Here is a 16707-nt window from a genome sequence, read left to right as displayed (position 1 = left end):
AAAGCATCAAATAATTGACAAAACAGTTTAGGACTTAGATCATATTCTTTGCATTTATATAATAATATATTCATAGCTTTAAGGGCTTTCCCAACCAAATGCTCTTGGTTAAATGTATAACTTCCAGTATAATTTATTACAGTTCCTAAATAGTTAAAGTTATCAACTACTTCGATAGTATGACCATTATATAACCAATTCTCATCTTGACGTAGTCCACCGCGTTTACGAAAAACCATTATCTTAGTCTTAGATGTATTTACTTTTAGACCCCATGCATTGCAATACAAATAGAGGTTATCTAAATGGGATTGGACTTCCTGTGGAGACTTGCCTAAAATGGCCATATCATCTGCAAATAGCAACATAATCAATACAATATCATCAATATTTAAACCAGAATTATTGTTATCTTGCATGAATAGTTCTAGGTCCTCCACGAACAAAGAAAAAAGTATCGGGGACATAACCTCCCCTTGACGCAGGCCTACAGCGTAACTAAAATAGTCAGAGTAAGATGCACATGATTTAACACCTGACTTAACATTTTCGTACATATCTTTAACTACTCTAAGTAGTTTACCTTTTATACCAGTATTATATAATTTTAGCCATAATGCATTGCGATAAATACTATCAAAGCATTTAAGCAAATCAACATAAATTACATATAGTCGTTTATTTTCATTAATATACTTTTGCACAATAGAAATAAGAATATAAATAGCATCAACAGTTGAGCAACCTTTTCGAAATCCGAATTGCGCATCCGAAATAGTGGCATTAGCTTCGCAAAATGATTCGATGCGTTTGTTTAAAATTGTTGTAAATACTTTTGAAAAACAGCTTACAAGTGTAATTCCTCTATAATTGTTAACGTCATCAATAGATCCTTTTTTATGTAAAGGAATAATTACACCTTCTGTCCACTTTTCCGGATAGAAACCCGATGATAAAATGCTATTAAATATGTCACAACAGTGGCTAGATAATATATCAACACATTCAATAAAATACTCATTTAAAATACAATCGCTACCAGTCGATTTATTACGTTTCAAATGTTTAATTGCGCAATTTACTTCGTTGACTGAAATAGGTTCATCTAACTCTGGAAATGTTAAGTTACTTTCGTCAAAGTCGTGATTCGAACAAAAATGTTCAGCCTCAGCATTATTACAATCAGACGTATTGTTACTAAGATTTTCAAAAAAAATCTTGAAATCTTCCAGAGAAATATTACAATTATTTAATTTATTTTTTGATTTAAAGAATTTCCAAAATTCTTTAGGCTTACTTCTTCTTAAGTTTTCAATTTCTTTCATTTTGATTCGAAAGGCACAACTTTTCTTTTTACGAATTAAATCTTTGTAATATTTCTTTCGTGAACACAGTGCAGACCTATTTACCTCAGTCTTATTTGTATTAAAATTACATAAAGATTCTTGGTACAAATTCCTTGCATTAACACAATCATTATCAAACCAATCAGCACTTTTAATGCAACTTTCCGTTTCAAAACACGGTTTATTACTGTAATTGCATTGCTTTGAAAACAACGGATCCGCGACACAACGGATTGTAGCGGTAAATCTATCTAATGTGTCATTTATTGATACTCTATTTAAACAGTCTATATTCTCAACAATGTCATTGAAAACAGGTAGTTTTGTTATTATACCTGAGCGAAATTGTTCGCGTAGCGAACTGTTCCATTTATATTTAACATCGGTGTATGTTTCATACTGAGGCGTGAAATTGTTACAATACAATACAAAATGCAGCGGTGCGTGATCGCTCCACTGATTGAAATCGCCAACCGTAAAGTTGGATAACAATGAAAAGTTACATTCACGAGTCAGTAAGTAGTCGATTACGGATGATCCGTTATGAGCATAAAATGTGTGTTTACGACTGTTACCTATTCGACCATTTAAGGCATAGAAGTAGGAGGTCCGGGATCATTGAAATTGTACATAGTAAATGGTGCATTTTTCGAATATCCAGAGGAAAAATAAGTAGTTGAAAACAAATGAAAGACTTTCACGTAGTTTATCCAGATCACAAATAATCAATTTTTACAATTTAGTACCATATCATGGTCAAGTTCACCATGAAATAAGCGAACAAATAAAAGCGCGCGTGTAAGTTTATAGCGTTGAACTTTATCTGTTCGCTGTTTATATAGCACGGTACTTCTGGTTACCGGTGTTATATATGAGTTCAATTTCATGAAAGCTACTGCTTACAGAGAATCGAGATGTTTATCACTATTCACTAACATCATCATCACATTATCAACATCTCCACCCAAACCACGCCCATCATAAACATCTCAGGGAGACAGATCAGTTAACTTCAGAACTCTACTTTTTCGAAAACAAAATAAGCGATTGTAAAAACACTGGTTCCGCTGGGGCTCGAACCCAGGGCCTTCTGCGTGTAAAGCAGACGTGATAACCACACACTACGGAACCCGATACTTGTGATATGTATGTAATTCCCATTATATGTTGATGCATTGACATCTTTCGTTGTTGCATTGACAGCATTCGTTCTTGCACATATCATCGTGCGTTCTTGCATTGACATCTTTCGTTGCTGCATTGACAGCATTCGTTCTTGCACATATCATCGTGCGTTCTTGCATTGACATCTTTCGTTGCTGCATTGACAGCTTTCGTTCTTGCATCGACATCGCGCGTTCTTGCATTGACATCTTTCGTTGCTGCATTGACGGCTTTCGTTCTTGCATCGACATCGTTCGTTCTTGCATTGACATCGTGCGTTCTTGCATTGAGATCGTGCGTTCTTGCATTGACATCGTGCGTTTGTGCGTTCTTGCATTGCCATCCTGCGTTCTTGCATTGACATCGTGCGTTCTTGCATTGACATCGTGCCTTCTTGCATTGACATCGTGCGTTGTTGCATTGACATTGTGCAGTCTTGCATTGACGTCGTGCGTTCTTGCATCGACATCGTGCGTTCTTGCATTGACATCGCGCGTTCTTGCATTGATATTGTGCCTTCTTGCATTGACATCGTGCGTTCTTGCATCGACATCGTGCGTTATTGCATTGACATCGTGCGTTCTTGCATTGCCATCGTGCGGTCTTGCATCGACATTGTGCTTTTTTGCATCAACATTGTGCGTTCTTGCTTTGCCAACGTGCGTTTTTGCATCGACATTGTGCTTTCTTGCATCGACATTGTACGTTCTTGCATTGCCATCGTGCGTTTTTGCATCGACATTGTGCTTTCTTGCATTGCCATCGTGCGTGCTTGCATTGCCATCGTGAGTTCTTGCATTGCCATCGTGCGTTCTTGAATCGACATTTTCATTCTTGCATCGACATGGTGCGTTCTTGCATTGACATTGTACGTTCTTGCATCGACATCGTGCGTTTTTCATTGACATCGTGCGTTGTAGCATCGACATCGTGCGTTCTTGCATTGACATCGCGCGTTCTTGCATTGACATTGTGCCTTCTTGCATTGACATCGTGCGTTCTTGCATCGACATCGTGTGGTCTTGCATCGACAATGTGCTTTCTTGCATCAACATTGTGCGGTCTTGCATTGCCATCGTGCGTTTTTGCATCGACATTGTGCTTTCTTGCATCGACATTGTGCGTTCTTGCATTGCCATCGTGCGTTTTTGCATCGACATTGTGGTTTCTTGCATCAACATTGTGCGTTCTTGCATTGCCATCGTGCGTTTTTGCATCGACATTGTGCTTTCTTGCATCGACATTGTGCGTTCTTGCATTGCCATCGTGCGTTTTTGCATCGACATTGTGCTTTCTTGCATCGACATCGTGCGTTTTTCATTGACATTATGCGTTGTTGCATTAACATCGTGCATTTTTGCATTGACATCGTATGTTCATGCCTTGACATTCAGCGTTCTTGCATTGCCATCGTGCGTTTTTTGCATTGACATCTTGCATTCTTGCATTGACATCGTGTTGTTGTATTGACATCGTACGTTCATGCATCGACATCAGGGGCGTATAGCTAGTGTTTATTTGATGTGCAGTCACAAAAGTAGGGGGTCCGGGATCATTGAAATTGTAGATAGTAAATGGTGTGTTTTTCGTATATCTAGAGAGAAAATAAGTAATCGAAAACAAATGCAAGACTTTCGCGTGCTTTATCCAAATCACAAAACTCAGGGGGGGTTTTCTGTTTAGTACCATGTAATGGTCAAGTTCCTGATGAAATAAGTTAGCCAGTCTTAGGCCAATGGTGTTGCGTCATTCCTGTTGTAGGCGTGATAATTATATATAATATATCTCTTAAGATTTAGAGAAACATATAAAAGTAACTGTCATTGAATTATTGTAAGCTGTTAGAATACTAATAAAGATTCTATCAGCTGAAAACAATCGATACCTTTGAATTAAATGTTTTTTCTGGGGTTTAGCGCCACAGCATACATAAATGTTCAAAGACATAATAGCGAATTAGAACTAAAATAGGTAAATCAGGCATAACCATTGTTTTATAATAATTTCTGTCCTATGTAGAAATGTCTGCCGATAAATGACCCCACAATAGTTTGGTATAATAAATGAGATTATTTATAATAAATTCTGTTCTTCATTTCATTTTTATCTGTCTATTATGTAAACCGAAACACTGCCAAAATCGAAATACCTCCTGGGTCAAATCGGTTTTTGTGTTTATATGACAAGAAATACCAAGGAAGCAATGCATCCCAACCTCCAGATTTGGGGCAAATCGTGTAACTCCTTCTGTTTTATGACATGCATTCAAGAGATTATCTTATGAGTATAGATAGGTTCACCTCAACCCGAGCGTATTTTTTTTCGGAAACGAGGTTTACCGAGTTTCCACTGAACACCCTGACCGAGGGTAGGGATTAACCCGTCTTTCTTGAACGTCCATGGTAGATGTTCTTCTGCCACCTCAGTTAAAAAAAAATATAGTAAAAATGTATTTTTTTTTCTCTGGAACCTTTTTGTGTGTAGTTTAAAAAAATATTTCCAAACGGGTACTTTTTTATCTTTGCCCTTGTGCAAAATAAGAATTTCCAGCATGACCATATATCTTGGATGAGAGAATACTTTGTCTTTTGATGTACGTGTATATAAATATTATGCTGAACATCCTGTACGGTTCTTTTACATGGGATGGGTATACTTGTTCGCGACAAATATATTTGCATGTTGTATGCACAGTTTTAACTTTGTCATGGAATGTATTGTATATGTATGTTGAGATGATCAATGCTTTAAAAATTATAGCTACATAAGATGTATTAATTCCGTAAGTATAGATGCCGGTTAAACACGCTTTCACTTCTATTCGTGACTTTGCCATTTGGAGCGAGGGTTTGGATGACCTTTTCTTGCAGGAGCGGCAATGGTATATGTTTTATCCCACTTCAGTTAAACAAAACATGGTCAAGAAAACAAAGGGAATTCTTTAATCTTTGCATGTGGGCAAGATTATAAGTATCTACCATGACCGAGAGTGTAAGATAGGTTCGACTACAGGGTCCGACTGTATATCAATTCCGCAAGATTTTTTAAGTATAAAAACCGGTTAAACACGCTCTCACGTCTATTCGTAACTTTGCCATTTGGAGCATCATGTTTTGACTTTGATCGTGTCAGATTACCGAGTTACAATATCACGACTGCGAAACAGTGGCTCCAGCTCTTTTAGGAGCTGTGTATAAAAAAGAGCCAATGACACTTCCGAGCTAGAGCAAAAGAACGGATATCATCGCAAAACGAAAGTTTCCCCGATTTCTCAAATAAGCCCTCATAATTGTGATATTATATAAAATAACGAGTCATACTTACGTTTTATGATGATATCCGTTCTTTTGCTCTAGCTCGGAAGTGTAATTAGCTCTTTTTATACACAGCTCCTAAAAGAGCTGGAGCCACCGTTTCGCGGTCGTGAATATGGTTTTGTTTTAATCACGGTTTCCGCCATGGTCAATACAGAAAATATTAATACAGTCTAACCCCGTTGGCTCGAAATCGCTTGGCTCGAGTTAATCGGTGGCCCAAGCTAGATGTAAAAGACTGATTTCTTTAAACTGAAGGTAAACATACCCGCTTTGCTCGAAGATTCCGAGCCTCGAGGTATTTTCGCCGGTCCCTGGGAATTCGAGCCATGGAGATTGGACTGTAAATGATGAAACTGCGAGACCATTACCAGTATTATAACGCCTTGGTTTTGTTAAATGTGCATGTCCGCGATTTGATAACAAGGAATTAATTAATCATAACGTTATTATTAATCATTTTATTTGCGTGTACTTGAATATTGACATCGTTAATCTTTATGCAATTTTGCAATATCGTGTGGGAGAAGAATGCTTGAATTAAATATTAAAACGTATTTGCATGTTTTACACACGGTTTCGCTTTATCAAGTTTTGTAATATTAATGTATGCACGAGTTATTTCAGATTATTAATGATATTGTATTTTTAGGCACCTGCGATACCAAACGTCCGTTTGTTAAAGCTGCACTCTCAAAGATTGAACGTTTTTAGTTTTTGTCTTGGAACGAGCGAATTTTTTGCGAAAATCCATGAAAACCAGTTATATAAGACTGCTGACAAAAAAATAAATCGCAGTTTTTTATATTCAAATTGAAAAAAATAATGTGTCATGCATTTTTCTTAAACCGTTAGTAACGGTTTAAGCCATGAAACATTAATTTTCGAACGGAAATATGAAAATCTGCGATCTGAGCATTTGCCGACATTCTTTTATCACTGGTTAGCAGATATTTACGCAAGCATTTGCTTCTTCCAAGACAAAAAATAAAAAGGTGTAAAAATGGTATATCTGTGAGAGTGCAGCTTTAAAATCTAAATGCTTGAAGTTTCTCACATGCATACTGAATAATTCGTGGTTGCAGCTAGGTGGCGCTGCTGATTTTGAAACATAACTTAACATTGCTATTTGGCAAAACATGTCATAGCCTAAAATCTCTTGTTTTAGTCAGATTGACTTAATTAATTTAATAAAAAACTAAATAAAAATGATATTTTAAACAGTTTAATACCATTTTGATACATTTCACTGTTTATAAATTTCTACCCGTTCTTACTTCGAAATCTAACGTCTGCGCCAACAGAACTGGAACACAATTTCAACGATGTCATTTCAGAAATCACGTAATGCACCAGTCAATTGTAACCACGCCCCCCCCCCCCGGGTCCGGTAGTATACCAGGAATAGCGGGGTAAATGGGCCGGGTTTTTATCTTCAAGGTGGCCCCGCAGTACCGAGAGAATGCGGCGGTTTTGTACTCGTGTCGAAGCGTAGCGGGGAATGGACCTTTCCTAGGATGTCCACGTGGTGCGGGGGCATTTTGCGGGAATTTTACCAGTAGTCTGTCCCCGCAGGACGGGTTTTTTTACCAGGGATTAACTGGACCGAAAGTCAAAGTCCCCGCTAATCCCCGGATCGTGGGGGGGGGGCGTAGTAACAATTGACTGGTGCATAAAATGTGCATACATTTTGGCGCAAAATATAAACACGTTTCCTTCTAGACCACAGGATACCATGGATCGAAGCACATCAATGCGCGTGCGCAAAGCACTGTAAAAATTATCTCAACCAAATGCAGGATAAATTATAAAATTACAAAACTTTTTTCAGTTTTTTCGAATACAAGGTGTCTACATTTCAAAAACAAGACTATTGGTCTCCACTGTGTAATTGCCCATGGCTTTGAAACTTGATTTTTTCTAATGAGTCATGACCATTACCATTACCTTTACGTCCTTATGCGTGAAAAAGATAATATTTGTTTCCTGTTTCCCGACCTACCCTAGTTTTTGCCCCGACCCAGAACCTGGTAATTGCCTTGGAGAAATATTTGTTGGATCTTTTTGGTTGGGTGGCTTTTAACAATACCAGTGATACTATTAAATACTGAGTACAGAAATGTTTTTTTAAGCATTTCATTTAGTTTTTATTAACCGAAAACTCTCAAGAAAAAAAATGCGAAATTAAAATTACTATATTCCGACCTACATGATTAAGCAATTCTTTGCGCATGAAACAGGAAACAAGCATATTTTTTCCTCCTAAATGACACAATATCTGCCAACATGATGCACCCAGATCAAGCGCGTACGAGACTTGATTGCAATAGGAAGTTGTTAGTCTCATATCTTTGTGATTATTATCCGGTTAGATATCGAATACATTTTTATGAATGAAAAGAACAATGTGTGTTTGTGCTTTAAAATATTATAATTCATACCAACTGTCGGAATGCAGTCATTACAAACTTTCATAAGACAGTAAGTCACTATATTTATCACTTTTTTACTTTTAAGCAACGTTGGACAGGAATAAAATGGTTCGCATTAAAGTGTATAACACTGCGAAGGTTTTTTTTAAATTGTCATAGGAAGGGTCGACATTTTTTTTTTTAAATATAGTTGATATTAGTTTTTGTTTATTATGCTATATTATTTTTCAAGATACAATAATATATATATCATGTGTTTCTTGTGCTCATTGGACAATTCGACTAGAGGGCACGTGCGTAGATCTGAACGTAAGACTGAACGTAAGTCGGAACGTAAGTCTGAACGTAAGACTGAATGTAAGTCGGAACGTAAGACTGAACGTAAGTCGGAACGTAGGTCTGAACGTAAGTCAGAACGTAAGTCGGAACGTAAGTCTGAACGTAAGACTGAACGTAAGTCGGAACGTAAGACTGAACGTAAGTCTGGACGTAAGACTTAACGTAAGTCGGAACGTAAGTCGGAACGTGCACAACAGTTGGATTGTTCCACCCGGACAGGAAATACATGATTGATATTTTTTCTTGCAAACCTTTATTCATATCTTTGACGTGATAAGACGTATTTGTGTATGTTTCACCAAACAGTGCCTGGTATATTGATATATTGCATGCTTATGCTGGAGTCAATTGTAACCACGGCCCACAAGGTCCGGGGAAGAGCGGGGACTTTGACTTTCGGTCCAGGCAACCCCGGGTAAAATCCCCGCCCTGCGGGGACGAACTGCTGGTAAAATCCCCGCCAAATGCCCCCGCACCCAGGGGACCCTAGGTAAGGTCCATTCCCTGCTATTTTGGGTGCGAAGACAAAACCACCTCATTCACCCGGTACTGCGGTGCCACCTGGAAGGTAAAAACACGGTCCATTTCCCCGGCTATTCCCGGTATACCCCCGGACCTGGAGGGGTCATGGTTACAATTGACTGGTGCATTACATCGACATCTTTCATGCCAACAGCGACAACATGTGTGCTTATATTGGCAGTGTGTGTGAGCACAAATATCGTGCATGCTTATATTAACACTATTGTTACTTATATCGTTGTATTAAGGTTCTAACATCGACATCTTGTGTGCTAACATTGACAAGTTGTACTCATACATTGCCTTAGAGTGTGGTCACATTAACATATTGAATTCTCACATCGACATCTAACGTGTCTGATTGGATGAATATTTATCGCATACAGACATCTTTCGTGCAAACATCGTCATAATGCGTGCTTATAGCGACATCTTACGTGTCTATTTCGATGTATAATGTTCTTACACCGACATCTTCCGTGCAAATATCGACATAATGCGTGCTCAGAGCGACGTATTCCGTGCAAACATCGACATAATGCGTACTCAGAGCGACGTATTCCGTGCAAACATCGACACCATGCGTGCTCATAGCGACGTATTCCGTGCAAACATCGACATAATGCGTGCTCAGAGCGACGTATTCCGTGCAAACATCGACATAATGCGTACTCAGAGCGACGTATTCCGTGCAAACATTGACATAATGCGTACTCAGAGCGACGTATTCCGTGCAAACATCGACACCATGCGTGCTCATAGCGACGTATTCCGTGCAAACATCGACATAATGCGTGCTCAGAGCGACGTATTCCGTGCAAACATCGACATAATGCGTGCTCAGAGCGACGTATTCCGTGCAAACATCGACATAATGCGTGCTCAGAGCGACGTATTCCGTGCAAACAACGACATAATGCGTGCTCAGAGCGACGTATTCCGTGCAAACATCGACATAATGCGTACTCAGAGCGACGTATTCCGTGCAAACATCGACATAATGCGTACTCAGAGCGACGTATTCCGTGCAAACATCGACATAATGCGTACTCAGAGCGACGTATTCCGTGCAAACATCGACATAATGCGTGCTCATAGCGACATCTTACGTGCAAATATCGACAAAATGCGTGCTAATAGCGACATCTTACGTGCAAATATCGACATAATGCGTGCTCATAGCGACGTATTCCGTGCAAACATCGACATAATGCGTACTCAGAGCGACGTATTCCGTGCAAACATCGACATAATGCGTGCTCAGAGCGACGTATTCCGTGCAAACATCGACATAATGCGTACTCAGAGCGACGTATTCCGTGCAAACAACGACATAATGCGTGCTCAGAGCGACGTATTCCGTGCAAACATCGACATAATGCGTACTCAGAGCGACGTATTCCGTGCAAACATCGACATAATGCGTACTCAGAGCGACGTATTCCGTGCAAACACCGACATAATGCGTGCTCAGAGCGACGTATTCCGTGCAAACATCGACATAATGCGTGCTCATAGCGACATCTTACGTGCAAATATCGACACCATGCGTGCTCATATCGACATCTTACGTGCAAATATCGACAAAATGCGTGCTAATAGCGACATCTTACGTACAAATATCGACATAATGGTGCTCATAGCGACATCTTTCGTGCAAATATCGACATAATGCGTGCTCATAGCGACATCTTACGTGCAAACATCGACATCATGCGTGCTCATAGCGACATCTTACGTGCAAACATCGACATCATGCGTGCTCATAGCGACATCTTACGTGCAAACATCTGCGGGCTCATAGCGACGTATGCAGTGCAAACATCGACATAATGCGGGCTCATAGCGACATCTTCAGGGCAAACATCAACATAATGCGGGCTCATGGCGACATCTTCAGGGCAAACATCAACATAATGCGGGCTCATAGCGACATATTCCTTCAAACATCGGCATATTGCGGGCTCATGGCGACATATTCTGTGCAAACATAGGCATAATGCGGGCTCATAGCGATATCTTCCGTCTGAAATCGATATGCAGGTTTCCAACCACTTTAAACGGCATAATACAAGCCTCAATGCCCGTCCTGCTTGCTTACTTCTCGGCACGTTTAACAAACATTTTTTTTAATGAGACCTAAATCCTGTAGGATATACGAAAGTTGGTTTGATAGACCAAACCAAAAACTTTCAAAATGTCAAGTGTAAGCAAGCATAGTAGATGTATAATTTGGAACATGTTAAAACATAATAAGTAGTCCTTCCACATCAATTGTCCAAGTAAACTCTTGTGTCAATATGTCTCAGAAAATATGCATACATTTAACCAAAGTGCACAATTTAGGTAAACAAATATCCATTCATTTTTACGGGGAGGACACCAGAACCCCTTGACATGTTTACAGTCTATTTTGGGGGTTCATGAGGGAGGGGCGCATGTCCTAAAGTGACCCCTCTAACCCCACATCCTGGATCCGCCCCTGTTTCATACATGTTTACCCTTAATAATTTCAAATCCATGTAGCCGTGCGATAATTACTTACATCTTAAAGCCGCACTCTCACAGATTGAACGTTTTGAAAACTTTTTATTTTTTTTGTCTTTGAACGAGCCAATTTTTGCGAAAATCCATGGAAACCAGTTATACAAGACTGCTGACAAAAAATTAGATTGCAGGTTTTTATATTTAAGAAAATAGATGTTTTATGCATTTTTCTTAAAACCGTTAACCAGAAAACATTAATTTTCGAACGGAAATATGAAAATCTACAATCTGATTTTTTGTCTACAATCTTATATCATTGGTTTGCAGATATTTACGCAAAAAATTTGCTCTTTCTAAGACAAAAAATATAAAAAGTTGTAATAATTTTGTAACCAGGAAGTTAATTCAACTTGGACACTAGTTTCTAAGAATCTTTTTAGTCAAGCAGACGACACCAGAACATGACCAAGGGATATGGTGTAGTTATAGCACAAACAACGCGGGCTACTGAGCTTGTTCACGAGCGCTTTGTTATAGTTAGATGACATGATGCAAACTTTTAATGATATAAAATGAGCGGAGTGAGCGTAGTGAACGAGCCCTTCTTTATCATTAAAATACTTATTCAGGTCTTAAAATACTACCTTATTGGCTGACAAATTGTCATCACAAAACCTGACGCAGGGAGTTTGTATAAGATGAGTGACAGTAGGCGGACCCGAAGGTTGAAATTATATCTGCAATTTCATTTGCTGAAAATGTATGTTGCATTCTAAAGCGCGAGAGTATAATTTTCAAAACGAGGGATTGTGGGTGATGCGAGCGTTATCCGCAAATTAGTTATACCACGGGTAAACTTCGCCTACGTATTACCACGGACCTATAAAGCAGTTATAGGTCCGTGGTATTACCATTCCGACATGGGAGTTAATGTTTAAACGAAAACAAAGAAAACGATCTCAATCATGTATACATGTACATTTGTTATTTCTTTTTTGTTTATCCGTGAAAAAGATTTTACACGCGAAAAAGGTGAACACTAAAAACACTCTTTATTTTGATTTTGCATTCCAAATACATGTTTCTGTAATGAGGAAGAGACTAAACACAAACACGACAATCATTTGTACAATTTACATTCAACCTAATCTACAAAACTCAATACTGTTATTAAAACCGAATATTGTTTATTTAATCTCAGCGGAAGGGAGTTCAGATTTTTATAAAGATAGCGGCAATTTTTTGGACTATTAAATATCACAAATCTAACTTTTTTTTCCATGTTTAAGTATTTGATAAAACGGTTGCTAAAGTTTCAAAGCAAATAACAGGAAAACGTGTGTTGAAACCTCGTCCCCAAATCAAAATAAACACATGGAAAACTACGGTGTTCCGAAAGGGCCATTGTGTATTTGTCCTTACGCGAAGGAGCGAAGACGGGGAGGGTCGACGGCGAACCCACAGACGCGTCGGAAGGCAATGTAGCAAAGGACAAAAGCTTAGATGCTAAAGTACGAAGTACGAAGACAAAGGACGAAGGACGAAGGTTAAGACGCAAAAGTACAAAGGCGAAAACGTGAATGTATGAAGGCGAAGAGAAGCTTAGGGACGAAAACGAAGGAGCGAAGGGCGGAAGCCGGAGACATTAAAGCACGAAGGCAGGAAAATGCGAAAGAACGAAAGTAAACGTTCTGTCTTACGAGTTGTATGCAGTTTTCAAGATAAAGAATCGAACCGAAGCGTTCACAATTCATTCCAAACATTCGGCCATTTACATCGAAAACAACCTCGGATGTACGTGGATAGTTTACAATGTCAGAAATGTGTTTCTCCCACCTCAGATAAGTAGATCCAATAATTAAACCATGATAGAAACGAGCGGGCGAAGATGAAATGCCCGTATGAAATTCCTTTTTAATGATCACCACATTGTAATTACCTCCCTTGTTGAAGACTGTCGTCTGTAGCATCATGGAAAACTTGACTTGTGACAATATTTAGAACGCTAATTAATTATTTCTCGCTTCAAATGACACCATAAAAGACTTTTCCCACACCTTTCGAAATCTAATGTTTTTCCTTAGAACTATTTAAAGACCGATTTGACTATAAACGTAACCTGAATATTACTGCGCGCATATCCATGACAACCACGAATTATCGCATATCTATACGCAATTATTTTCACTAAGCACAAAAGAGTTCCAGCAAAAAATACATTTTTACTTAATTTTGTTATATTGATGTGGGAGAAAAGGCATCTACCATAGCCGCTCGTGTAAGATAGGTTCATCCCGACCTCGTTCCCGAACCTATCTTATACTCTCGGCCATGGAAGATACTTATTATATTTAACTGAGCTGCAAGTAAATCGCGTAGTTATTTCAATTAAGCAATTAAACTTAATGACTTTACTCTTTGGAATCATAATTATCTATGCAATAATATACTTCCCGGACAATCAATTTAAACTTAGTGAAATAGAATACACGTCAAATCACTGCAATTAATAACAATTTCATAATAAAATATACGTTATACTTTTACCGATGTACCACCATACACCAGAGGTTGTTTTCTTTGGAAATTTTCCGAGGTGTTCCGAAAGGTTCAAGTTTATGATGTAGCAGGTACGGTTCAAATTCGAGAAGAAATGCGAGTATTTTAAAAGACATTCTTTATATATCTTATTGAAATGCTTTTCACGGAATTCACATTAACAATAACAATAAATACTAATTAATAAAACCAATTGAAAGTCCATATCTTTTTGTTGCTGTGAATTGTTTCATTATGTCTTTAAAGTCGAAAAATGTCTTGAAAGTCGCTTCGTGAATTTTGTCATTCTGAAGAAACGTCTTTTCGACTTTCGGAACCAAACGACACCATTATCAGCTACAAAAAGGCCCCTTAAAAGGTTGGCATGGGAAAAGAAAATAAAACTAAAAAAAGAAAAATATAGTCCGAAATGGTTCATTTTGAGCGTATTTTATTACTTTTTTCTCCAATATTGACTTTAAAAGAATACTTGGAGGATATGGGGGGGGGGGGACGCGCGCCGGGTGCGCCCCACCCCACCCCTGAATCCGCTTGTGGATATGCGGTTGATTACCGTACGGCAAAGAGAAGTAACCGCTGTGTCATATGAAGTATTCATACGATGAAATACTTGCGCATACTATCAATAATAATTATTATAACTATTATTAATAGTGTACGCGAGTATTTCAACCTTCCGTACTTATTTCCGTCGCAATATTAACGCTGTATAAAGAAAGTTACTTCAAAGAAATTCCCTGCATGGTGCAAGCTTTCTGTATATCAGTTTACCGACGATTTGCAATACGTGAATTCGGCCAGAAAACAAGTTGCCTCCAAAAACTGCATTTGCCAATCTACGTCAGAAACCCTTTAAACCACCGGATTATAAAAAAAATTCCATCGTTTTGGTGTCGACATTTTTCTGTATAAGTAAGTTGGATAATAATAAGAGGCCGTTGAAGAAGCTTAGTTCATTGTTTTTATTTATTTGTTTATTAAGTGACACTTCTTATTCAAAATCAATACATACACATGTATAACAAACATCAATTTTGACTGATAAACCTTTAACTACTTACTAAATAATGCATTTATGGAAAATATTAATTACTGATAACAAGATTGTAATCGTGTATTTAATTTAGCAGAAAGCGCAAAATTATTAAATGATTGGTGAATGCTAAAAGATTTACCCTGGTCTACTATAGTCTTTTTAGGTAGAAATAATATGTTGTATGCGCATTTCTTTCAAATTTAACTCAGTTTTCTTCATTAGAACAATTGTTTTCGACATTTATTTATCCTTTTGGAAATATTTAAACAATATTATTAATTGTGGTAAATCTTTAACATCTCAGAGTAAGAGTGCATCTTTAACTATTCATTGTTTGTTATCTATAATGTATGGTGGCATACTTCTGCCACCAGACAACCATATAACTAATTAGTTAATTAAGAGGTTAACTAGCTACGTAACTAGTTAACCACTTAACATCAAGCTGGCAAAATGATAAAAGGATGGCAGTTGTAGGCACTAACATGCATTTATTCCCCGTTATGATCTTTTATTTATTGAAAAAAATAACTAGTTACGTAACTAGTTAACCTCTTAATTAACTAGTTAATTATATGGTTATCTAGTGGCAGAAATATGCCACCATAATAATGAACTCTGGTTCTATGGATGCTAGCTTATTGATCACGAGCCCAGTATCAGTGGTCTTTAACTAAGACAGACGTATAAACCATATGTGTCAATAACATAATAAATAATTCATTCGATGAATGTACCGTACCACTCAACGACGTTTCAAGCGAGGTGTAAAAGCTATATTTTATCAGCGAAACAATAGGAAGTTTATTACCTGCGCGCTGTTAAGATTATTTGTGAAAGTTAAATAAATACTTCAAGATAGAAATATATGGCATATATATTTCCTGAAGTATATTAAATCTTGTTTTTGTTTATATTTTGTCTAACATTGGCTGACCCAGCTATAAGTGATAAGTGCATTTGTACCAAGCCCGCCGTCAGCACTTTAAAGCTGCACTCTCACAGCCAGCTTACCATTTTTACAACTTTTTAAAAAAAAATTGTCTTGGAAAGAGCAAACTTTTGCGTAAATGTCTGCAAACCAATGCTAAAAGACTGCTGACATAAGATCAGATCGCAGATTTTCGGATTTCCGTTCGAAAATTATTGTTTTGTGGCTTAAACCGTTACTAACGGTTTAGGAGAAATGCATAAAACATCAATGTTTGAGCTTAAATATAAAAATCTGCGATCTAATTTTTTTTGTCAGCAGTGCTTTTTAACTGGTTTCCATGGATTTTCGCAAAAATTGACTCGTTCCAAGACAAAAAATGAAAAAGTTGTCAAAACGTTCAATCTGTGAGAGTGCAGCTTTAAAGGTGGTATGTTCAAGATATATGTGTATATGTCTGTCTTTCGAGGGGTACAGGGGTATACTCCTATATGGATTTTTGTCTTCTTTAATAATGAACTTATGAGTGTTTTTCGGCATATTTCAGACTAAAAAAGCCTACATACCCAGCTGTGAT

At 37.9% G+C, this 16707-nt stretch overlaps 1 protein-coding gene and 1 non-coding gene across 2 annotated transcripts in view; one reads left to right on the top strand and one right to left on the bottom strand.

The window, feature by feature from the left end:
* Window positions 1-2405: 2405 nt before the first annotated feature.
* Trnav-uac (transfer RNA valine (anticodon UAC)) lies at window positions 2406-2477 on the bottom strand. Its single transcript has one exon. It is a non-coding gene; the product is annotated as a tRNA-Val (tRNA).
* A 5719-nt stretch (window positions 2478-8196) lies between these two features.
* Window positions 8197-16707, top strand: part of LOC128245488 (neprilysin-4-like) — a 44294-nt gene continuing 35783 nt past the window's right edge. Inside the window, exon 1 of the mRNA XM_052963673.1 lies at window positions 8197-8305. Coding sequence (XP_052819633.1) covers window positions 8277-8305 — 29 coding nt within the window. The 5' untranslated portion in view covers window positions 8197-8276. The remainder of the gene's footprint in view (window positions 8306-16707) is intronic.

The sequence above is a fragment of the Mya arenaria genome, chromosome 9, assembly GCF_026914265.1.
Source record: "Mya arenaria isolate MELC-2E11 chromosome 9, ASM2691426v1".
NCBI classification, from domain to species: domain Eukaryota; kingdom Metazoa; phylum Mollusca; class Bivalvia; order Myida; family Myidae; genus Mya; species Mya arenaria.
The sequence above is the reverse complement of the archived record's forward strand: the minus strand, read 5'-3'. Positions and strand labels throughout refer to the sequence as shown.